The sequence below is a fragment of the Festucalex cinctus genome, chromosome 8 (assembly GCF_051991245.1).
Source record: "Festucalex cinctus isolate MCC-2025b chromosome 8, RoL_Fcin_1.0, whole genome shotgun sequence".
Taxonomy (NCBI): domain Eukaryota; kingdom Metazoa; phylum Chordata; class Actinopteri; order Syngnathiformes; family Syngnathidae; genus Festucalex; species Festucalex cinctus.
The window spans coordinates 14,822,783-14,848,186 of record NC_135418.1 but is presented as its reverse complement, the minus strand read 5'-3'; the positions used below and the strand labels follow the sequence as shown (position 1 = coordinate 14,848,186).

The 25,404-nt window shown below is 38.0% G+C and overlaps 2 protein-coding genes across 6 annotated transcripts; one reads left to right on the top strand and one right to left on the bottom strand.

Annotated features, from left to right (window-relative positions):
• Positions 1-325: 325 nt before the first annotated feature.
• On the bottom strand, positions 326-10,580 carry myl9b (myosin, light chain 9b, regulatory). 2 transcript variants are annotated; one of them, XM_077528468.1, is made up of 4 exons: positions 10,373-10,580; positions 3,063-3,266; positions 2,830-2,991; positions 326-1,478 (listed from the first exon to the last, which is right to left on the bottom strand). In XM_077528468.1, exons 1-4 carry the CDS (start codon positions 10,410-10,412, stop codon positions 1,303-1,305), a joined length of 582 nt encoding a protein of 193 aa, XP_077384594.1. In that variant the 5' UTR covers positions 10,413-10,580; the 3' UTR covers positions 326-1,302. The 2 variants fall into 2 exon arrangements, with proteins under 2 accessions (XP_077384594.1, XP_077384595.1); XM_077528469.1 differs by lacking the exon at positions 10,373-10,580 and adding an exon at positions 7,684-7,847.
• Positions 10,458-25,386, top strand: LOC144023253 (phosphatidate phosphatase LPIN2). Of its 4 annotated transcripts, none has more exons than XM_077528464.1 (20): positions 10,458-10,718; positions 12,956-13,156; positions 13,227-13,322; positions 13,480-13,745; positions 15,742-15,843; positions 15,917-16,028; positions 16,112-16,760; positions 16,835-16,928; positions 18,144-18,325; positions 18,404-18,497; positions 18,575-18,644; positions 20,115-20,207; positions 20,310-20,362; positions 20,442-20,592; positions 21,644-21,792; positions 21,874-21,960; positions 22,042-22,194; positions 22,361-22,475; positions 23,714-23,817; positions 23,894-25,386. In XM_077528464.1, the coding sequence occupies exons 2-20, from the start codon at positions 12,965-12,967 to the stop codon at positions 24,036-24,038; spliced, it is 2,907 nt and encodes a 968-aa protein (XP_077384590.1). In that variant the 5' UTR covers positions 10,458-10,718; positions 12,956-12,964; the 3' UTR covers positions 24,039-25,386. The 4 variants fall into 4 exon arrangements, with proteins under 4 accessions (XP_077384590.1, XP_077384591.1, XP_077384589.1 ...); XM_077528465.1 differs by lacking the exon at positions 10,458-10,718 and adding an exon at positions 10,729-10,884; XM_077528463.1 differs by lacking the exon at positions 10,458-10,718 and adding an exon at positions 11,859-12,169 and having other exon boundaries at positions 15,920-16,028.
• The last annotated feature ends 18 nt before the right edge of the window (positions 25,387-25,404 follow it).

The following is a 25,404-nucleotide window of genomic DNA, read 5'->3' as shown; positions in this document are numbered from 1 at the left end:
ATATTGTAATTACAAAAATGGCCACGATGTGGCAGCAGAGTATAAGAGATCAACCAGATTTGTGAATAATGATGAAACCTGGCTATATTCTAATGCTAATTGCTGCAAAACGGAAACTGATAGAAATATACTTTTTTTTTTTTTTCTTTTTTTTTAATAGGAATATAAAGTAATTTTCTGTGGGCCTTGCAAAATCAGTCAAAATCCAGTAAAACCGGGAGCGAAGGGCATTGTTCAGTGAAATGGCTGGGAGTGAATGAGTTCAACAATGTGATGGATTTGCTGCTGTCAATCAAAGAACTCCCACTCTGTTACAAATGGAACATTATCAGTGCAAGGAGATTTTATTTTCTACTTTACAAAAGATGCAAAATTTCACTGGACTGAAAGAACATTATGGATGATTTTCATTCATTATTTTACTTAGACATTATATTCCGCTTCAAAAACAATTTTTAGAAGACAAAAAAAAAACGTTTCAATATTCAAAGGGCATGGATAAAACTACTTTATTCACCTGAGTTATTTACACCCTGCAGGTTCACAACACACATGACTGATGCTGACCATATACACACAACCAGATGCTGAAATCAAAGTTTTGACCATAGCCTTGGTTCCACCCCATCAAGTTCACATACACAACATTTGATTGCCATACAAAGCACGGGAAAGAGTTTTTATCCGCTACTAAAATCAAAACTCATTTTTACTATCTATCATAACAATATATTTGTCTGAGATTGTATTTTTAAATCACAGTTCCTTTGAGAACAAATTCTCTCACAGTCCCCTATGGCAACAATAGGAGCAATCTACTTCTCAATCCATTTAAATGTCACATATAGCTAGAATAGAACTAATTCTGGAGGACGCTTGCAATATTTCGAATAAGCAAGCTAGCTAGCTAAAGCGGTAGGTAAACAGTATTTTGCATCTGATTGTCCAATCAGCTTTCTGCTTGCACGTGTTCTAAAAAGCATCTCAAAGCCATAAGTAGCTAAGACGCTAACGCCTCTTCATGATAATCTTCAAGGGAGACTTAGTAAATACAGTCCCCTCCAAACGTATTGGAACAACAAGGTCAATCAAAACCCAATAGAGCATGCAACCCGAAACAAGAACGAGAGAGAAGCTGCAATAAAGGCCTGGAAAAGCATTTCAATACTTTTACAAATGAATCCTCTACTTTAATTTATAAAATGATATGACTCATGTACTTCATAAAAGTAGGATGTGAAAATGGATGTGAGCGTTGACGTGTGTGCAGAGGCAAATGGGCGGTCACGTCCCCGTTCTAGTCTACTCGTCGTCCTTGTCTTTGGCGCCGTGTTTGAGGATGCGGGTGAACTCGGCGTAGTTGAAGTTGCCCTTCTTGTCAATGGGCGCCTCGCGGAAGAGCTCGTCCACATCTTCGTCTGTGAAGCGGTCGCCCATTGTGGTCAGAAGCTCCCTCAGATGGTCCTCGTGAATGACACCTTGGAGGGAAAAGGGGAAATTGGACGACACATTTAACTCATTCAAACCCAAAGACGTGTAAGTACATTTTTTAATACTTTGTCCTTCACTCCCAAAAACGTATTTATACGTTTTTTTTTTGTTGTTGTTTTACTGCAAGAGCAATCAGAAGGTTTTGATGCATCTTCTGACATGAAGAGGTGGCTTAATTAAAGCAATGCTAGTTATTACAAAAAACGGCCAGCAGGTGGCAGCAGAGTATCAGAGATCAGCCACGTTGCAATTTTGAATAATGATGAAACTTAACTATATTCTAATGCTAATTTATTTATTTATTTATTTTTATTTATTTATTTACCACTGATTGTCACATCCACCGAAGTGGGGTGAAATTTGTTCTCCGCATTTGACCCATCCCCTGGGGGAGCGGTGAGCAGCAGCAGGGGCTGCGCTCGGAAATCATTTTTGGTGATCTAACCCCCCAAAACAACCCTTAATGCTGAGTGTCAAGCAGGGAGGCAATTGGGTCCCATTTTTAATTACTGCAAATTACTTAATTAATGAATTACTGCAAAACAGAAACAGATACAAATGTACTTTTCCTGATGAAAGAAGATACTCTGTTCTTTCTTTTGGTAGGTTTCATGTTTCTATAGCAATAGAACACAATATTTTGCGGGACTTGCAAAATCAGTCAAAATCCAGTAAAACAGCCGGGAACGAAGAGGGGTAGTTTTAAAGGAGAAAAAGGCTGGGAATGAATGAGTTAAAGGGGAAGTCAACCCAAAAAAACATTTCCTATGCAGCCTCACTTGTCTAAATACAGTATTTTGGTTAATATTGTGTTAGTGGAATACAAGTTAAGCAGCAAAATTTAGCAGTTTTTGTCAATATCAGAATACGACCATTTCGCCAAGTTTGTCGCCTGAAGATGACATCACAGTTGCTCAGGTCTCACAACCAATCACAGAGCAGCTTCAGAAAACAGTTGAGCTGTGATTGGTCAGTAGGGCAACTGTGATGTCATCTTCAGTCGACAACAAGTGGCAAAATGGCCGCACCCTAAAAAAAAAATGGCCGCACCCTGAGATGGATAAAAACGGCTAGATTTTGCTTCATAACTCATATTCCACATATGTAATATTAATCAGAATTTCACGTTTACACTAGTGAGGCCACATATATTATTGTCATGGAATGTTAAGGTTGACGTCTCTTTTAAGTTAATCTATTCATTCACTTTCTATAACGCTCTTTAAAGATCACATCTTATGACCAAGTAACGCAGTAAAAATGTACAGTAATTCTAAAAGGTTCACATAATTTTTCTGCGTCCATTTTGACTTAAGTGAACCAAATATGTCAACTCACCAGACCCTTCCTCGTCAAAGCAGGCGAAGGCGTTGCGTATGACGTCCTCTGGGTCGGTACCGTTGAGTCTTTCTCCAAACATGGTGAGAAACATGGTGAAGTTGATGGGTCCAGGTGCTTCGCTCATCATACCCTCCAGGTAGTCATCAGACGGGTTTTTACCTGATGGCAAGAAATTGATGTCAACCTCATGACAGCAAGAATGTTCATGATAAGTATTCAAGATGATGTACCCAAAGACGCCAGCATGTCATGAAGGTCCTCCTTGTCGATGAAGCCGTCCCTGTTCTGGTCAATCATGTTGAAGGCTTCTTTGAACTCTTGAATCTGAGACTGGTCAAACATGGCGAACACGTTGGAAGTGGCCCTCTGGGGGCGCTTCTTCGTCGTCTTCCCCTTGGCACGCTTGCTCGACATGGCGGCAGCTGAGTTTGGGCCTGTGTACAAAATGATTTAATGGGGACATCCCAGGTTTCATATTCTTCCTTTGTGAAATAAAAAAAAAAAAAGAATTTTTTTTGCATAAGTGAGTTGGGTTGGATAATGTATAAAAACCGTGATGGATTCTCACCAACATGCGTAGTAGACATGTGCTAATCATAGTCTGAAAATATTAGAATGAAACTCGCAATATTTTAACATCATAAGCATATGCATATCAATGAGCCAACATACATAGCAGGGGGTTGGACATCAAACATATGGCCCGTGGGTGAGAACCAGCCCATCAGGTGGTCCAATTTGGCCCATGAGGACAGAAAATAAACTGGCCGTTACTCTGGATTTAATGTAAAAATGTTGTACTAATTTTCTAAAAGAAATGCTAGTTTTATTATTTATTTATTATTATAAATGGCAACATTTTCAGACTATATGTACTTTAAATTAATTTGAACAAAAAAAAAAAAAAAGATTTGTTTTTAATTTTATTTTTATTTTTTACTTTTGTAACTTATATCTTATTAACCCACAGACATACTGGCCCAAGTCCAACCAGATTTGAGGTTAATTTTAGGTGAAAGTGGCCCCTGAATTAAATTGAGATAGACACACATAGTATATAAATGCATAGATAATTTGTTTGCATTAGCTTGACAGTGAGATGATAAAATTAGTATTGGAACTTTGAAGGATTTGCTTTTGCTGAAGTATGTTTTTGTTTTGTTAAAAAAAAAAAAAAAAACAGGCATTATAAGAGACACCTTTTCGCTTGGGTTCTTGTACTTGTACAGGGTGACACAATAAAACGGAAACAATCCAATACAACCAATTATGAGTGATGGGAGAAAAATATTGTATGCATAGTAAATGAAACCTTAAAACATGCCATTGAAATCTGCTGTTGAGATTCCTCTAATCGCTGCAACATCTCAGCTGGAATAGCAAGGATTCCATCATTGTTTCATAAATAACTTTTTTTTTTTTCAAGGTTTCATTTACTGTAAATAAAATGTTTTTTCTTCCATCACTCTTGGTTTTATTGGACTGTTAAAAAAAAATCTTTTTTTGGGTCACCCTGTACATCCTAAAATCAATGATTGACTGAAGCTAATCAAATAAAACCGATCAATCAATTTATCAATCTATATGGGGATCATAGTGCATGAACATTATGAGTTATGATCATACCAGTGTCTTCTCACAGTCTCTCTCCAGTGATGGGTGTGAAAATGGCACATCTCCACACTAGCTAACTTGACATGCACCCACAAATAGACCTGTCAGTCATATTCAGCTCTGACGTGCGCGTCGTGGGATGTGATTCGTGATTTGTTGTTGATACCAAGAGAGCTCGATGAGGTTTGTGCAGGATGGCGCGCGGCTCCATTTTAATCGATGAGTCACACCGGGGTGACATCACATTCTTTGTGACCCTGAGCCACACGGCGGTATTCCATTTCAACCAGTTGCAAAGTGAGAAGATGGCTGCCCCCATAGGGATGTCTATCCTTTCTCCAAATCGTGGTATCAATCCGCTGTAAATACTATAATATAAATAATATATCAGGTAAGTTTCATTTACATTTCAGTTTAAGATTTAATTTGTTACACATATTGTACACTACTGTATTGTCACCATGTACAGTAATCCTCCCCTCTATCGTGAGTTCTGGTTTTGTTGTCCTGCTATTTTGCAGATTTTTATTTTTGTTTGTTTATTTTGTTTCTACACTTCTTTATTTTGCGTGTAATTCTACTGTCAACCACTTGATGGTGACAAATTACTTTGTTTGGCTGTAAATTTGAATGAAGAAATGACGATTAACTTGAAATAAGTTACATATATTAGTCAGTATAATACATGGCATTTTTTTGATGACAAGCAAAATCTAGATATTATCACATCACTTAACATTACGTTAATGGGAACTAAATAAATAAGCAACGGCTGCCCCTTTTTTTGGCAAAGAAGTGCACAATGCTGCAACATTTTTGGGCCTACAGCATCCCTTAAAAATGTTTTGTTTTTTTTAATAGAATATCATTAGTATGACTATATCATGTTAATGAATAAGCTCATTACTGGCATCAAAGCGCATTCCAACAAGGTTAAGTCACTCCTGGCCTACAGTTTTGGTCCAAGCCAGGCCCTTCCTGTTATGCTCTTGCTTTCCTGCGCTCTGCCATTATTTCAGACAGCAAATACTATAATGTCTTTTATTATATCTACCATGCATTAAAAAAAACAAAAAAAAAACAGCTGATCTTTCATTCAAACAATGTGTAAACTAATATTTATACTGCCATTTTATAACAGATGAAAAAAAATTATCACATTTTGCTTAGAACATTGTTTTTATTTTGTGTAACTAATACAATATGTTGGTGTGTAACATGTTACAACTGTAAAAGTACAGCGTAATAAGACAAAAACAAACAAGTGACCAATGCAGACATATAATATGTTTAGTCTTACTCCCAATCTCTCACTCAAGAATAAACTGGAAAGGAACCAGCATCTAAGTTCCAAGTTATCCCCTAAGTAACCATGAAATTCCACAATCAGATAACGCTGTCTCTCATCCGCATAGATTTTCCTCACCAAGCAGTGTGCATGCTGAAAGCTGAAGTCGAGCCAATGTAAACAGTCTAATTTGAAGCCCTCTAATTGTGTTATCCGTTTGGCTGTAGCTGAACAGTAGAGGACTGTTTCCAGGACAGAGTATGATCAATGAGTGCAGTTCGCTGAGTGCGGGAATCAACAAACAAAGAGAATCGCAACTATTTTGGACCTCGGCAGCTGAGATTGGCTCTTTGGGTTTATCATTGCATTTGGTCCCGAGACCAGACCATTCACAACTGAGAACATGCACTCTTAATAAAAAGGTGATTCTATATTAACTAGTGTTTCAATACCGATACTGGTATCGGCAGAGAGGCCGATACTGCATTAAAACAGTGTTATCGGTATCGGTGACTACTCACAAGTAACATGCCGATACCATTAATTCCAATGCTAATAGAGGATTTTGATGCAGCATCTTGTGTCTTGCTGGGGCACGACATTCACTAATATGTGACATGCTCACTGCATGCCGATCTAAGATATCCTATTGGCCCTTGAATGCTCCGAACCAATGGCAGGACAGCTTTTTCATGTTGAGGGAAAAAAAAACGTAATTGGTATCGGGGGGCAAAAAATGGTATCGGAACAACACTAGTATTAACCAGTAGATGCAAAATGTTTCATATTTCCTAAGAATTGTTACTCTTTATGTACAACATTCCACAAAAAAAATTTGGTTCACTTGTGTTGACACATGTAAATTGTAATATTTGACTTCCATGGTACTTACTTTCCATATTGTATTGTGCGACATTGGATGCTCATTGAAGTTTTTACGGGTGCTAATTTGGGGTTATTTTAGTTAACCAATACTAACAAAAACAAAAAACAAAAACAAAAACAAAAAAAACTAAAGCTACAACTCAAAAAACAATTTCATTCATGGAAAAAAAATGAAAACGAACTGAAACTACATTTTGTGCTTACAAAACTAACCACAACTAACTAAAATTACAGCGAAAATGTCCTACGTTTTAGTCTTTGGTAATTAATTTAATACATGAACCTTTTGGGGATTATTTTAAATGTGATTTTAAGTACATTTACTTTGACATTAACCGGGATAAAGACGTATGAAAGTGTGTCACGCAGAAGTGATGTAATCTAGCAGCAGCTAATAGAAAAGCACCTTCGCTAGGTTAGAAATGTGCTACTTTTTTCATTTTATCATTGTGTTTATTAAATATTGCACACACGTAATACACATTTAAAAACAAACAAAAAATAGTTCTGAAACTACCTAAAAGTAAGCATAAAAAAACTAAAAAGCCACCCTGAAAACTAATTAAAACTAACTATATTCCAAAAACAAAAGTCAAAACGAAATAAAAACTAACTAAAATGAAAATTCCAAAACTATAATAACTCTGGTGTTGACCCACCAGTTGAGAATGACTGCTCTTGACCTTTTTCTTTTTAATCCTAGCTCAACACCTCTGACACAAAAACACACCCACACAGTCACTCACACAAGGCAGATGTGACTAAACAGCCTTCCTGTCATCCCTTTACTATTCGCCCATCCATGGGGGTCAAAGGTCAGGAGTTCCAAAAACACACAGAATGTGGAGTGTCAGTGAGGGAGCCAAAGAGATCTAAATGGGTCAGAGGAATTCCACTGTGTAATGGAGCAAGCACACATCCAGTACAGTGCACTCCGCTCCATCCAGCATACAAACAAGCCATCTGTGTGCAGCATACAACCACCACATCTTCACTCGCAACACATCAAAACAAAATCACGGCACTCTCAACACTGCATGCAGGAAAAAAGCTTTCGTTCTCACCTTGGATTCAGGTAGAACTATGCGGGAGTCCCTCAAACACCCGTTGTCCACTGCTCCAGACACAGCAATGTGGGAAGGGTAGCAGGCAGTCCCACGGAAAAGTTTGTTTAAAGAATCAGACCCTCCCCTTCCCCGTCCCGGCCAATGGTGAGGTCGGCCCGGCGGTACAAAGACATCCCAGGGCCAGACCATTTCGCCATACAAGGCGAAAGAATGCACAGGCTTGCGGCTTGCTGCTGCCACACAGACACAAGCGAAGATGTTGAAAAGGGGGAGTACAGGCAGAAATGACAGGAACTACGATAAGGCTGCCTTATTTAGAGAAAAGGGCCTAAATATTTAGGAGGAGGAGGTGCAGTATGGGGCAGTGTTGTGAGCAGATGCAGAGAGACTTGTGAGCATCAGTGTTTGAGTTATAAGAACAGCACTTCCCTTAAATAGGCACTTTGCTTCGCCACCACTGTGACATGAACATGCAAGGGAACAGCTTGATTTATGCCATCACCATACATTTCCCTTCATGGTTAAGATGTGCAGCTAGCATATAAAAGAAGGACCCCTATTGTATATTGTACTAACTTTCAGTATAGAACTCCCAAAAAGTTATAGTAATAATAATACGACTATTCTGGGAATTGAAGTTGGTTGAGCTCAAAATTTCGAGGCAACAAAATTCAACAAAATGTTAAATTGTGCAATTCAACAAAATATTAAATTGTTTTTGAGCAAACAACTTACTTGCTTATTGTTATTGTTACAATCATAAATGGCTGTAATTTATATATTAAAGTTGTTCCAACTTAAATGACTGTTTCTGCCCCCCCCCCCAAAAAAAAAATACAAGTTTTTTTTTTTGTAACAGTGTACTACTACTTCTACTTCTACTACTACTACTACTACTACTACTACTACTACTACTACTACTACTAATAATAATAATAATAATAATAATAGTAATAATAATGAAAATAATAATAATAATAATAATAATAATAATAATGATGATGATTATTACTATTATTATTAGAAATATGGCACTTTACTGTACTTTAATTTATTTAATTCAATCTACTGTGTAATAACCTTATTTATGTATTGATTGATTTTTTATTTTTTTATTTTATTTTTCTTCTTATTCATCCATCCATTTTCTTGACCGCTTATTCCTCACAAGGGTCGCGGGGGGTGCTGGCGCCTATCTCAGCTGGCTCTGGGCAGTAGGCGGGGGACACCCTGGACTGGTTGCCAGCCAATCGCAGGGCACACAGAGACGAACAACCATCCACACTCACACGCACACCTAGGGACAATTCGGAGCGCCCAATTAACCTGCCATGCATGTCTTTGGAATGTGGGAGGAGACCGGAGTACCCGGAGAAGACCCACGCGGGCACGGGGAGAACATGCAAACTCCACCCAGGAAGGCCGGAGCCTGGACTCGAACCGGAGTCCTCAGAACTGGGAGGCGGACGTGCTAACCAGTCAGCCACCGTGCCGCCCCTTTTCTTCTTATTATTATTATTAATTCAATCTCTGGTGTAATAACCTATTTATTGATTGATTGAATTCTTATTTTTCATTTTATTATTATTATTATTGTTGTTATTATTAATTCAATCTCTGGTGTAATAACCTTATTTATTGATTGAATTATTTTTTATTTTATTATCTGTTCTCATTGCTGCTGGACATGTAAATTTCCCAGAGGGAGCCATCCCAAAGGGATCAATAAAGTCAAGTCTAAGTCTAAGTCTAAGTCTAATAATATGTTGTTGTTGTTTGTTGGTTCTTCACATTTAAATTAATGTAAGTTAGTAACCTTTGCAAATACATAACACTTTGCAAAGTTTGTACTATATGACTGCATGTATAACATTGAATACCTACAAAATGTGACAATGGTTACTTTGGGCTGGACATTCTGTAAACAATATGCCGATATTCTTTGCATGCAGTTTTGTGGGTCAGCTGGTTCTCTGAGTCGTGTAAAACCCACCAGTGTGTTGAATTACCACCACGAGGGAGTGTAATTTAATGTAAAACTTAGTTGTATTTATAACATCATTTTATACATAATATAATTTTGTGTGTGTGTGTTTTTTTATGGTGTATTGAGTATCTTTTGTTACTTTCCGTGTCTTTTAACAAACGTGTATGTCAATAAAACGTCAGTAAAACGTCAATTAAAAAAAAAAAAAAAAGTTATTCTATAGATAGATATAGTAACGCCCTCTGCTGGATAAAGCAGCTTAATATTTAGAAAATACTATAGTACAGTATACAGTCGTTACACTGACTTTAAAACTTTCTAAACCAAGTGCCACCTACAAAAAAAAAAAAAACACTTAAGTGTCACCACCATCATGACCAACATTAAAATCGGGTCGCTTGCAAGACCCAAGGGTTCATCAAAAACAAGCTAGTGTTCAAAAAGGTATATTTAATATTATTGTAAACCAATGCAACATTATGCAGAGTTTGAAGTCGAACATTAAAATTCTGCACAAGATGTAAAATTTAAAAAAAAGAAAAAAGTATCCTACTTCGATCATGATTGAATTGACATGTATTGCACACAACAAATATATATATGACATTCCTACTAGCAATGTAGTTAATTAAAAGAAAATAAAAGAAAACACTGTGATAACGTCATATTGACATAGTTCAGTAACAAAGAATGACTTACTGTCTAGTTTCAACAAAGAGGTGAGTACACACATTGACATCAAGTCCTGGCGCCTCTGCTTGAGAATAACATGTAATGTGTTCCTTTAATTATAATACATGTTTGTGAGTAGGTTGTGTTGAGCTGGCATAAAAATATGTATCTAGAAAGAAGTCTAATTGTTTTCAGTAATATGCAGCCCAAACTCCAACGAAGACGCTTTGTTGACACTTCAAAGTCGCGGGCGGGACTCCATGAAGTTCTGGTTGTTCATTGGCTGCTGGTGTTACGTGTATGCGTAGTACACCCGGAAGTATCTAGCATGGCTGACGCCTTCATATTCACTAGCTGAACATCGTTCCGAAAAGTAAGTTTTCTTACACTTTTGTCACCTGTGTGAAACTAATTTACTGGATCTTCATGTTCGATATTTAAAGTACATAAATCAGATTACGGTAACAGTGTTCCGAAATCCTTTGATTGTTCGCGACCGTTGATGTTGCCAGCCACTAACATTTTCCTTTGAAAATGTGGTAAGTATCGTGAGTATTATTTTTGCAATGTTACGTGTCGTGTAGTCAGTACAGTATATCACTTATTAATGCAGGCCAGTTTGTTTAGTTTGAACAGGCTTTATCCGAACGTCTTGTTGGATGTTATTGTCAAGTGGTAGTGTGGTACAGTGGCAGTAGAACCCCACCCGCAATAACTATATACAGGTGGGTGCCAAAAAACGAGAAATTATATCGAGGAAAGTCAATTTATGTCAATAATTTGTTTCAGAAAGTGAAACGTGTATGTTGTATTAGTTCACTACACTCAAAATGAAACATTTCCATCCTGTGTTTCAAATTTGCTTATTATAGGAGACATTAAAAAAAAAATTGAATATTTCATGTGATCAACAAAAAAATGGTTGGCCTTTTGAAGTGAATTAAAGTAATATGCCCTCAGTACTTTGTATAACATCCCTTTGTTTTAAATACAATATCAACCTTGGTACAGTTAATGTGTTGCTGTAGCCCAAGTTGCTTTGTAATTAGCCTTCAAGGATTCAAGTCTGGAAAACAGTTATTCAAGCAGTGACATCAGAGGTGCACTATTATGTCACATGATCAGCTTGGAGCTTACATTGATTAAATTACTTATGATCAGCTTACTTTTTGAAGGCGTTTCTTCCACAAGCAGCACTATCCATGTTACGCTAAATATTTGTTTCACTTCCTCCCAAATGAACCAAGCAGAATCCCATGGCTCTATTGATCTCTCTGTGAAGTGTAGTCATGTCCAGAAACTGACAACACTGACTGATGAGTTGTGTGTGTGTGCTATGTTTCCATGTTAGTCTGGTTTGAATAGCTTGTCTAAGCCACTCAGAAATTGCTGGTTTAGCTGTCATGCGCGGCGCCAGTGAGGAAGTACGAACTGGACAGCGGGTGTCTGTGTGCTGCATTAAATTGTGTGTGTTTGACTGAATGTGCTGGGACTCTCTCATAGCTGGCTCATTTTTACCTGAACTTAGAGTAGTGTCACTCAAGGGATGGATTAGTGATGTGACAGACTGTACATTGTCAATTAGAGTTGAGTGGGTGGGATATTTTTTTTCTGAAGTTTTAATTTGGAGTGATTGAAGCAAACCAAAAGTTACCATTGGGCACTGATGAGTAATAGGAAAACTATAGAAGTGGGTGACATAGGCAACCAGGGCCTGGTGTGTGATATATGTGAGCGAGACTTTAATGGTGGTGCGGTATGGCGGAGGGAAGGTCTAGGAAATGCAGTCTGGTTGAGAATGAACATCTGCATCCCTCACTGTGGGTAAGACTTGACTTTTTACTGTCCTTAATCGGAGTGAAATTTCAGCCTGTTTAGTTGAAAATGAAATAAATAAGCTACTTGCAAATAAAAGGAACACATCTTCACTGGCTCAATCTGTCAGTCATGGTTGAAAAGCTATAATAAAGCTAAGATAATGTTTGCATTAAGTGAAATTGGGTAAATTCCTGCCGTTGGGTAGTATGGCTTTTTGAGGAGAATGTGGTTGGTCTATATTCTAAATCCTGAGCCAAACAAGTAAAGGTTGTCGTAATGTATTTATTTATTTATTTGTTTTTTTGTTTTTTTTTATTTGTCTTGCGCCGTTTTGGCTCAGTTGTAAACTAATTAAATCCTGGCTCAAGCTATCTGTTGACATCAAAATACTTCAACAGTTTTTAGAAACATTCTATCATCACAAGAGAACACAAAGCAAAAGAATAAGCAACACAAATTCTTAAAGTTCTTAAAATCTCATAAAATTTGATGTAACACATGACGGTGAACTCCCAACTTTGACTTTGAAAGCATATATATAAAAAAAATAAATAAAAAAAAAACATTTTGGGTGTGTTTACATTCAACCATATCACCTGTTGAAGACTGCTCGGTGTTTGGAGGTACTCGTATTGGTTTTTAAAATGTGTGTGTGTTTTTTTTTTTTCCCCTCTTTGGTCATTATAATGGCTATTTTTTTTTTTTTTTTTTTTTTACTGTCAATGAAAGACATGCAATCATTCTGTACCATTTCTCTTCATACTGGTCTTCCGTCTTGTTTTTGGTGTCTAGTCTCAAACCATGAATATCGTTGGCCAGTTGGCAGAGACGGTGTATGTGACGGTCAAGGAGCTGTACTGTGGCCTGAACCCCGCCACTCTCACTGGGGGGATCGACGTCATCGTGGTGCGACAACCTGATGGGTCGTTCCAATGTTCCCCCTTTCATGTCCGCTTTGGTAAACTGGGTGTGCTTCGCTCCAAGGAGAAAGTTGTAAGTTTAGTCATAATTTGTTGTTACAATTTCACAGTTACTTTCTGTGACGCCTTTCACTGTTCTGTAGGTGGACATTGAGATAAATGGGGAATCGGTGGACCTGCACATGAAACTAGGGGACAACGGTGAAGCTTTTTTTGTTGAGCAAAATGAAAACTTGGAGGTAAGATAAACAAATGCACAAGGATTTAAATCATATGGCTTAAGTGACTGAACAGTTTTGAGTTTTCTGGCTCAAGAGTTGAGATATTGACTTCAGAATCAGTCATGGAAGTATTAGTTACAGGCTAGTTATTAAGTAACGTATTCCTATCTTCCAGTCCGAAGTCCCAGCCCATCTCTGCACTTCCCCAATTACTCTTGACTCCCCCGAAGACGCCGGAGAGATCAATGATGGATCCTCTCTGTCTGGTTCCGGCACACGCAGGAAGAGGCGCCGTCGTAAACGCGTGCGCTCGGATAGTCACCAGAGAGAAGAGGGTAGCTCGTCTTCAGATGAACAAGAAAAGGACAGGGAGTGGGACAAAGATCAGAGCGGGCATGAGAGTCCAGATCAAGATAAACATGCCGCACCGTTGCAAGTCAGGTTAGTCAACAAAAACACTTTTTGGTTTATCGTAAATGGTATTGTTGTTATGTAATTTGTTAGTTTTACCAAGATTATGAAAAAAAAAGTCTTTTCATTAAAATTGGTGAGGAGGAGGCCCAAATGCCAAGCAAATTTGGTTTGAATCCAGATAAAAATGTTGATAGACTTTTCACAATTTTGACCGGTGCCACCATTTTAGAATTTTGAAAATTGCAATGCTACTACTTGAATATTTGATGTTTCTGTCTATTTCTCTCAATTCAAGGGGTGTTTACTGGTTCTTATTCATATAAAAAGCGGGCAATGAATTTTCCTGCCAATTTTGACACTATGTCGCCATTCTGAATTTCTTAACAATTGATAGAAGATACCACAACATAAAAGGATATGTTGGTATTTCCTGACACTAATGAAGCCCAGCCGGTTGTCTTATGTTTTTCTTTACATTTTTATATATACCGGTCTGGCAAATTTCATTATGAGCCACCGTTTTGAATTTTCCATACATTTCACTTGTCATACTAATCATTAATCATTAGTAGAACCCTTGTGTGACTCAAATGTAGTCTAGCGTCCTTTATTAATGTCTCTCAAAATCTGAGTGCTGTACATAATATTCTAATCAAAATTTTTAATTGAGTCAACACAGACAAATGGCCGGACAATCCACCCCCATGAATATTCAACCATTTTTTTTAGTGGCAGTAACATAGAGATGTGTAAGACAGATAAGGGTTTTGAGATAACACCTGGTTTTATATGAAAGTAGTGTTACTTGCTATATGTTGGCCGCCCCCTTGTGGCCGTTTTACTATTAGGTACTAGAAATGATCAGAAAAGGAATTGGCCATTAATTTCATGCAATTTTAAAGGTATACTTGACTCATTGAACCATTTTCAGCACTAAAAGGGTATTTTGTCCAGAATAAATTCGATAACTTAATATTTTTCATATACAATTAATACCTTTAAAAATAAATTATTACACTTGCTGTCAACTGAAGCTTGCTACGTTCTGGAGGGTAGAGGACCCAGGTGCAGGGAAACAGGGCATGGAGGCAGAGGTGAGTCAAAAATGTTTAATAAAATTGAGGAAGCAAAATGGAGCTACAAACTAAGAAACCAAAACAACAAAGTCCAACAGGGTAAAACAAGACAAGGTGTGGAACAGAACTGGCAGCATGATTGGAAGAAAATGACAACGAATCGACACAGACAGACGGGAAACAAGTGACTAAATACACACACACTAATTGACACAATGAGACACAGCTGGGCAAGACAAAAGTGGCAGAGGGTTCTGATAGGTTGACACACGAGGAAGTCAGGCAAACACAGGTGGGCAGGACAATGCTTGACAAGACAATGAGAGACACGCAAGGAAAGCAGAACATAACAGATCATAACAGAAAGTTAAAAAGGAACATGATAACATACTCAAAACCCACTAAAAACTAGAACCCCGACAAAAGCAAAAAAAAAACAAAAAAACAAACAAACCGAAACCCAACCCAAACCATGAAAAAGATGACATCACCTGTGCTGAGGAAGTAAGTAACGACCAATCATGGCTCAGCTGTTATCTGGATTTGGTTAGCAAACTGAGCCATGATTGGTGGTGATGTCATCTTCAGTCGACAGCAAGTGGAAAAATTAGTTTTTAAAAGTATTAATTGTACGTGAAAAATAAGTTATCAAATTAATTCTGGACAAAATATTAACTTTTTACTGTCGTAAATGTCTCAATGAGTCAAGTATCGCATTAAGGAGAAATGATTTATTTGTTTGTATTTATGAGCAGTTATCAGTTGCTGTGAAGTGATATCAGTGACTACTCAAGAGTTGAATACTCGTACTGGTATCAGTCTGGGAAAAAAGTGGTATTAAACATCCCTATAGTAAACCACGGCGACAGAAATGGCTGAATATTGCATGGAGCAACCCAACATGGTGTCAAGTTATGATGTCAATGTGTTTTGTTTGTGTGTTAAAGTAAGTCAGTGTACTTCTCGCTGTCTGAGGAGCCACCTGAGGAGGAGCTGGCGGTCATAGATACTCATCGACACTCGGATGGAGACCAGTCACCTGTAGAAAAGTGGGAAAGTCATCTCTTTACGTGTGTGTACTGATACTGACAGGCAATAACGCTGATTCCTTCTTTATTCCAGCAGTGTTTTTGACAGCCGCCCATCCTCTCCGAAGAGTGACTCTGAGCTGGTGATTAAAAACCACGAGTCCTCCGGCTTACAGATGCAGTGGACCTGGGGAGGCTTTCCTACGGTATGCCAGAACTCCCACACTTGTGTGCTGTGCAGAACCCCGACATTTGAAACCATCCTTTTGTCTCCTTTCCACTTTTACAGCCACGTCAACCTGAGCGATCGTCAGTGGTGTTAGAGCAATCGGACTCTTGTCATTTTCGAACCATTCAGAGGCAAGACTCCTTCGACATGGGCAATGAGCCCGTGGACAACTGCAGCAGAGGGGGCCATGTTACTGTGGTCAGACCACAACCCAGGACTCAGTCTCTTGACCTGAGTAACTACGCCTTACAGACGGCGCCGCTGACCTTTGATAAACACCCTCCCTTTACCAGTTCAACCTATAGTGACCAGTCAAAGTCTGATCCAGCAACCGTGAAGGATGACTCTGAAGTCCTTGCCCATGAAGACGGTACCGTCAATAGTAGCCATGTTGGTGGCGTGAGTGACGCAGCTGATGGCCAAAATGATAACAGTCAGCCAGCAGATGACAATAGCAAAGTTTATGCAGAATTCTCAAAAATGCAGCAGACTGAGCACAGCGAACACGGCTGCACTGCTAGCGCACCCATCAGTGAGGGCGACAGCGGGATCGAACCCTGTGCCGAGGGGCGGGAGGATGATGGCTTGCTTGAGATTGCTTCTCCAAAAGCTGAAGAAAAAGACAATGACGTCACCTGGACAGCTGCTGAGGAGTTAGGAAACTGCTCAGAGATATCGACCAAACAGGAGCAGCAAGACAATAAGAAAGGTGAGAAACAATTGTGTGGTTTTGTTAACAATTTCAGGTTAGCGTGTTACAAATTCATGCGTTGTCGTTTGTAGGCAGACGCAATCATCATCTGGGACCAACAGGCATTTATCTGGATGATCTGACTTCACTTGACCCTGAGGTTGCAGCAGTCTACTTCCCGAAGAGGTAAGAAGACTAAAAGTGGATGAATGTATATGGTCTCGTGAAAAAAGTATTTGCCTCTTCCTGATTTTTTTTTTAAATGTATTTTTTTACATGTAAAAGGAAATTGCATACTGATAACTTTATTTATTAAGTGTAAAAAAAAAAAAAAGACCAGGAAATATTTTTTCACGACACTGTAGATACTTTTGATGTCGGATTACATCATAACTCAGCAGCAATAAGGCTGTCCTACATCTGATATACCTGCTCATATCCCAAGATTTTTGGCACACCACTGCTCAGTTCTCAATATGGCAGCACAAAGCGTCTGTCTGAAAACGGCTGTCACACATGAAGTAATACAAACCTGTGTCTAATATTGTTTCATAGCATTCTGAAAATGGGCAGTAAAGTAACAGTACAGTGAATTAATATTTAGCACGTCTGCCTCACAGTTCTGAGGCTCTTGGTTCGAATCTCGGGTCTGATCTTCCTGAGTGGAGTTTGCATAATGTTAATGTTTTTGTTTTTTTTCCTTCAATATATATATTCCCATTAATTTTATATATATATATATATATATATATATATATATATATATATATATATATATATATATATATATATATATATATATATATATATATATATATATATATATATATATATATATATATATATATATATTTGTGTTTGTTTTTGTTTAATACGGAATACATTTTGGGTTTTTTTGGTATGATTTTTACTTTATTATAATTGCTTTAATTTACTTATTTCAGTATACACCACAGTATATATATTTTTTTCATTTGTTTTTTTTTCATTTTGGTATGGTTTTTAGTTTCTTATGAAAGCTTTTTTTGTTCATCTTTTTTTTTTTTCATTTACAGTCATTTTTTACATTAAAAGTTTTTTATTTTATTTTTTTTTATTGTTATTATACAGCACAGTATATATTTTCTATCCCTGGAAGGCAATGTTGACACCGATGGAAAGGTCTCGTTGAGACGAATCCGCGGATGCCCGTATGTTCCCGGTCAGACATAGGGTTCGAGAGATACGGCCGCGCAAATATCAAAATAATCAACAAACAAAAAAGCACACTTTTAAAAATCTGTGGAACAGTGAGGCCGTGAAAGATGAACCCGCGATAAACGCTTTACTTTCACTCTGTAGTTTTTTATCTTTTTAAAACATGAAAATGCAATTCCATGACTGTGTGCGGTATCTCTGCAGCGAAACGGAGAGTGCGTCCCCTCCTGTCGTTGAGCAAGGCTCGGGCTCAGCAAATCAGTCACCGCAATCGATGGGCGCGCTGGACAGCGGTACCGAATACCTGTCAGATTCTGCCTCCTACGCCGCAGAGGTCAGCATGTCCCTCTGTGGACACGTGGGTGACACCAGCCAAATCAACAGAGGTCAGTTTGATTTTGGGTGATCACTGTTCAGCCCTTGCATTGATGGAAAGTGTCAAATGTGTGTTTTGCTTTGTCCAGAGAGATTTCTGGAGCACTCTGTGTCATACCAGGACTTTGTCAACAATCCAGGAATCATTGATGACCCTAGCTTAGTGATTTGTATCAACTCCAAGTAAGATCAAGTCCTTCTCATCATCAATGCTTTTTATTTACTTCTATTATATTCAAGTTTTTGCCTGTGTTTAACAGCTATTATAACTGGGCAGTGGCTGCGCCGATGATCTTGTCGATGACGGCTTTCCAGAAGAATTTACCTAAGGTTGAGTTGGTTTTTATTTATTTTTTAAAGAAGAATCCTTACTTAAGCCTCTTGTCATTTATCTGTGACTTTTACACTGAAGAAAAGAGTTTTCAATCAATTTTAATATAACAGTGTGCGAGAAGTGAGTGCTACCACCGAAGACATGTTTTTGATAGGAGGACTTGGTAACCCCATCCGTTTTCTGCACCGTTTAAACCGAACAGCAAACAGTGTATAATGGGCTTTAGTTCATAAAGCTTATGACTGAGCTCTTTAACTCATTCACTCCCAGGCATTTTGACTGATTTTGCAAGCCCATACAATATTGTGTTCTATGGCTATAAAAACATGGAACCTACCAAAATCAAGATTAGAGTCTCTTTTTCATCAAGAAAAAAAAAAGTATATTTATATCTGTTTCAGTTTTGCAGCAAGCATTATAATATAGCCAAGTTTCATCATTATTCACAAACCTGTTTAAAACAGTGGCCAAAAACATGGCCCTGGTTGATCTCTTATACTCTGGTGCCACCTACTGGCCGCTTTTTGGAACAACTACCATTGCTTCAAGCATTCTCTTCAGTTCAGAGGCTGCATCAAAGCCTTCTTTCTACTCTTGCATAAAAAACATAAAAAACATATACGTCTTTGGGAGCATGGTAATACTTAAAATAGAACATATTTATACATTTTGGGGAGCAAATGAGTTAATAATAACATAACAACACACAATTAACTCAATGTGGGAAAAGTGTGATAGAACTAATTAGTGATAGTCAGGGAGACCGATGACCGATATTTCAAGCAGATAATTCATTTGTAGTAAAAGAGAAAATGTCAAAATAAACAAAAAAAAAACATTTTTCTTTTCATTTTAAACATATAAAGAATTGAGTTTTGTGTAAAAATTCGAACAAAATTGCAGGGAGTTCCCCGAGTCATCAGCATGTATTAAGCCAATGTTAAGCCAAATTAAAAACTAAACAAGTTAATAGTTCCCTAAAGTTTTCTATTGTAAAGTGTTTTCCAATTTCAACATATTTAAAAAAAAAAAAAAAAGTGTAGGGAGTTATCATTGTCAGCATCATTTTTTTTTTTTTTAAAGTGGAAATTTAAATAACTCCATAAATGAAAAGTTCTCTGTATCTCATTGAGCGACAAATGCATGAGAATGTAGCTAATTCGGGGTTTTGCTCAGGTTTCAAAAGATATTCGCAGACAGTGAAAAAATGTCTGAATGTGAATGTTTGAAAAGTTTTTGCGACAATTAAAAATTGTCTTTGAACATCTTACAAATCCTGATGAAAACCCAAATTTGCTGCGTTCGCAAGCACTCACCGCTCAGTGAGATGACAGCTTTATTGGCCTTCAGATTTGTAAAAAGGCTGGTTAAAATTCCAAATATCGACGCCGATAGTCTGCCTATTCCTAGAACTATAATATGAACTATAATATGCTAGTAGTATTGTATTCTCTCTCTCGCTATAGAGTACTGTTCAGAGACTGGTTAAGGACAAAATGCCCAAAAAGTCTGGACGTTGGTGGTTCTCCTGGAGGAGACGAGACGTAGATAGCAATCAGGTTTCTGTTTTTGTGTTTTAAAAGTTGATTGATTGAGTGTCCACTTCCAATAGCACAATTACTGAAGGTGTCTTTTTTTTTTTTTTTTTTTTGGCGTTTCAGCCTTCAAAGAAAGACGACCAGGAAATACACCGTGGGGATCCTAGCACAGTCATGTATGGTTATTTACACACACACAAAAAAAAACAAACACCTGAGAGCATTTAGTAATCATATATATTTTTTGTCCCTCAGAGCCACACTGGATGATGCAGATAGAGATCCGGTGGCAGGTTTTGGTCAAAAAGCCCCCCTTACTTCTAGCATGTCAACTGACACGCTTCGCACCACTCAGTGTCTCAATCAGATGTACCGCAAATCACTTCGTCTGACATCGGAACAGATAGTAAGTGGACACAACGGGACTGGCACTCATTTTCTGGCCTGGAGTTTCAAGGCTTAGACCGGCCCTCTTTAGTTCACATTTTAAATAACATTCACAATTTTACAGTTTGTTTATGAATGTAAAATAGATGAGCATTCCCTACAACGATATTCATCTTTTATTTGATCAAAAATGTAATTTACAATTGAATGGTAAATTCACGGTCTTTGTTGATTTAAACAAGTTTGTGAACATTGAAATTGTCAAAAAAAAAAAAAGACAATAACATGGGATATGACATTTTACACTTTATAAGACACACTTATCAGATGAAGTTAAACCAGCGAAATTAAGGCAGTAACACTGTACTTCTTGTTAGTACTCTTGTTTTGAAATGCGTTCTCACCACTTCTGGTGCACACTACTGAGCTGACTGTCGCTAACACGAAGAGAGCAACGGTACATGGTAGGTGGCTCTCCCATCATGCTTTGTTGCTGTTAATAGTGACACTTGTTATTGTGTTTTCCCTCGTAAGTGCTATTTTTGTACAGACAAGGTTTAATAAAGTTACATTGTTTATTGTTTATGTTTGTGGATTAAAGTTTTGCTACTTTTGCTATTACATTATTGTAACTCGGTGACACTTTTAATAACCATGGCTGTCAGTCATGCTATATATAATGAATGGCCTGTAAGGGGGATTAGAGTTAAAGTTGATTGACAATGAGACCGTCAATTTAAGATGACATGGATGCTCTTTATTTATGGGATGATTATGTGTGGGCTGCTGCCTGTGTGATTTTGAAGCAATGTGTGAGCTCTTGCCTGCTGATTCGCAGCCCAAAATATAGGACAGCCCACTGGGTATTGTCCCGTCCCTCCAGATGGCCCAGTCCGGGCCTGCACACTATAAAGGAGACGTGCGCTTTGTTTTGCTTTTTTACAATTTTAAACCATTCCTAGGTGTGTTCATAACATTATTTATTTTGTCCCTAGTCCTTCAAGCAAACACTACATATGACTCCTCTACACCAAGTTTACTACCTTTTTCACTGTATTTTTTTTAATCAGGAGAACTTGAATCTGCGTGAAGGAGCCAACAAGGTGATATTTAGCGTGACCACTCAGTACCAGGGCACCTGTCGCTGTGAGGCCGCCATCTATTTATGGAACTGGGACGATCGCATCATCATATCAGACATAGACGGCACAATCACCAAGTAAACACAACTCTCTCCTTGTGGTATATTTCAAATTGGTCTTCTGACTCAAGCAACATCACTTGATCCCCCCCCCAACAGGTCTGATGCCCTGGGGCACATCCTGCCTCAGTTTGGCAAAGACTGGACACACAAAGACATTGCCAAACTCTACCACAAAATTCACCAGTAGGTCAAACTGTATTTGTGTGCTGTATGCATTTTCTTGTTTCTATCAACTTGTTCAAATGGCTTTTTCTGTCATTGCAGAAATGGCTATAAGTTCCTGTATTGCTCTGCGCGGGCTATCGGCATGGCCGCCATCACTAAGAACTACCTGCAGTGGGTCAACGACAAAGGCACTGTTCTTCCAAAAGGCCCAGTACTGTTGGCTCCAAGCAGCCTCTTTTCTGCACTGCACAGGTAGAAACATGCTCTATTCTGAACAAGATAATAGAAAATGGATGGAGGGAATTTTGCAGAATATTCTTTCTTGGGCTGCATGGTTGATGTCTCCCAGTTCAGAGGTTCAGGGTTCGTTACTCATGCCAGCTAACTGCTTCTGAATTGTCTATTGTTCATTATGCAGGGAGGTGATTGAGAAGAAGCCAGAAGTGTTTAAAATGGCCTGTCTCGGTGACATCAGGGACTTATTCAACCCCAAGAGACAACCCTTCTACGCCGCCTTTGGCAACAGGACCAACGTACGCACGCCTGCACATTCTCACATGAATATTCTAAATCGAGGTCCATCACTGTCACATTCGTACTCTTAATGAATATGTAAAGAATGTGGGGAAAAAAAAACAGGAAGTCGTGGCTAATGGAGTCAAAGTACACACAGGCAGGCCTTTGTTTTTAAATTGCAAATGTATTTTTACAAAAATGTTATCGTATAGAATCCGGTCACTTCTCAAGATAAAACATTTTAAAAGCATCGGCTCATCAATTAACCGGAAGTACAGGATTTTTTTTATTATTATTTTTTTTTAAAAATGCTTTCAACGCTTTCAACTGTGCTGCTGCCGTGGCCCACAGCCCAGTACTGGTCCGCAGCCCGGTGGTTGGGGACCACTGCGGATTAGAGGATGTATGTTAGTATTCCATGTTATTGTTGTTCTGAAAACCTGGGTAGAAAGGGGGCATATTTAGAATCACACAGACACAAAAGCACACAAAGAATCACTTCATCAAGTGTACTTGCATCTCTGACTTAAACCGGTTAGTGATGCTGTAATTACCTCTAATATGTCACTAGGTATCAGTCATAGGGATGTAACGATATCCAAACATTACGGTATGAAGGTCATGATATGATAATTATCATGATATTATGGGGAGGTTGGTGCTACAAAAAAAGGTCACAACATTGAAAGAGCTCATACTAAAAAAAAACAATATTGTGCTTTTGTCCATTACAGCGATGCATATAAACAACCTACGATGTCTAATATTTAATATTGAGGCGCTTACTTGCTAATTCAAGCACATATTGAGTTCCTCCACATATTTACTCAGTTCACAAGCAATTACGTTCCCCGTCATCTGACCATTTGCATGGATTTTAATTAAACATAGAAGGGCCAAAACATGCCTTGTGAAAATTAAACTGCACTAAAACTAGCCATTAGGGGGTGCTACAACTGCACACATGCAAATCAATCTGACTTTTTTTTTTTTTTTTAACAGATGCGCTGCTTTTAATAATATTGTGACATGATGACAACAATATATTGTGGCAGTTTTTAAATCATTATATCACGATATTGCTCTTATCCTGCCATTCCTAATCAGTCATAGTCAAGTTAAGGGTTGTGGTGCTTATTTTAAGTGGTCGACTGGTGAATAATGTGGTAATTGGGTCATTTTGACAGCAGGCCGCAATTTATGGAAGTGTGGGTGATTAGTCATTACTAATGTTCAATGTTTGTGTACTGTGTAGGATGCTTACGCCTACAAGAAGGTGGGAGTGCTCAACACCAGGATATTTACTGTCAATCCAAAAGGAGAGCTGATCCAAGAGATGACCAAAGGAAACAAGTCCTCGTAAGTTTAGAGTCTTTTTTTTTTTTCCACAGCGTTCGCATCCATCCTTGATCACTGTTGTTATTGTCTGGTGCAGTTACACCCACCTGGGTGAGTTGGTGGAGCATTTCTTCCCCGAGCTTGACGAGAGCGGATCTTCTGCTTTCGTGTGTCCGGAGTTCAGCAGTGTCACCTATTGGAAGGATCCACTACCAGAACTGGACCTCGACACACTACTGTAGACACACCATCGTTTTCCTCTGCCAAAATGCATAACCATTGTCTGCCTTAATATTGATTTTACCCCAGCATGCCTAATAACTGCCTTGGATTGACTTCATTGTGGTGTTACTGAAATGCAACATTCCCCATTAAGTGACAAAATTAATAATAACTACTCAGATTGACTGTTGTTCAAATACATTGCCTACAGTCAATCCAATGTAAATCAAAAATATGCAATTTTTCGAGTAATATATTGTCTTTATTTTTATTAGTTGCGTTGACATTCACTCCAATTATTTGTGCATGACACCTTAAACAGGGTCACACATAGCTCAAAGCATGGGCCAAAAATGATATCAATGCCAAATTTGTAGATGCAGTTGCTTTTTTGTGTGATGGGACCATTTGAAGCACAAAGAAGTGGCATGACGTTCCTGCATGGGTGTGGAATATACAATATGTTTTGGTATCTATCTACTACGCAGTTATTTAATGTTTTCTGAGATTTTTTTGTCTGCTGTTTTGTTTTGGTATAGCCATGGTACTAAAGAAAACAACGAAAAAAAAACAAAAAAAACGAGTTCCTCATTAAGCCTGCATTCAAAATGCATGGTTGTTTAGTTATGCTGGAAATTACTGATTTAATACAGAATAACTGTGATAGCATCAAATGGCACATTTCATGTCTTCCTATTACAACCCCTCGCAAAAAAAAGTATGGAAATGACCAGTCTTGGACGAGCACTCAGTCGTTTTATTCTGTAGATCAAGAACTCAGATAAAAAGCATGAAACAGTTGTAAGGTCATTCCAAAGTGCAACATCTTGGCTTTCAGAAACACTAAAAATAATAATAATAAAATTAAGAAAAAACATTGTGCTGGTCAGTAAATGTTACTTTATAGAGCAAGTGCAAGGAAATAAATATGGAATCACTCCATTCTGAGGACAAAAATATGGAATCATGAAAAACAGACAAAGAAAAAACAATCAAAACACATCACGAGTATTTAGTTGCACCACCTCTGACTTTTATCACAGCTTGCAGTCTGAGGCATGGACTTCATGAGTGACAAACAGACTGGTGATTCCATACTTTTTGCTAGAGGTAGTCGTTACTACTGCACTACCACCTTTAGAAATGTTTGTACACTGTGAATTAGGGAGGAGCTTTTATAGTAACTTAATGCCACTGGCACAAGAAGTGAGCAAAAACTGCAATGGTTTTTAAGATTGTTTAATGACACTTATATTTATTTTTTCTGCATACAGTACTTTTCATGATAGAAAGATGGAATAATGCAGCTGGAAATTGTGTGTACAGGTGTGGATGCATTTGAAATAAATATGTGTGTTTTAATAATAATTGGTGACCATGAATATT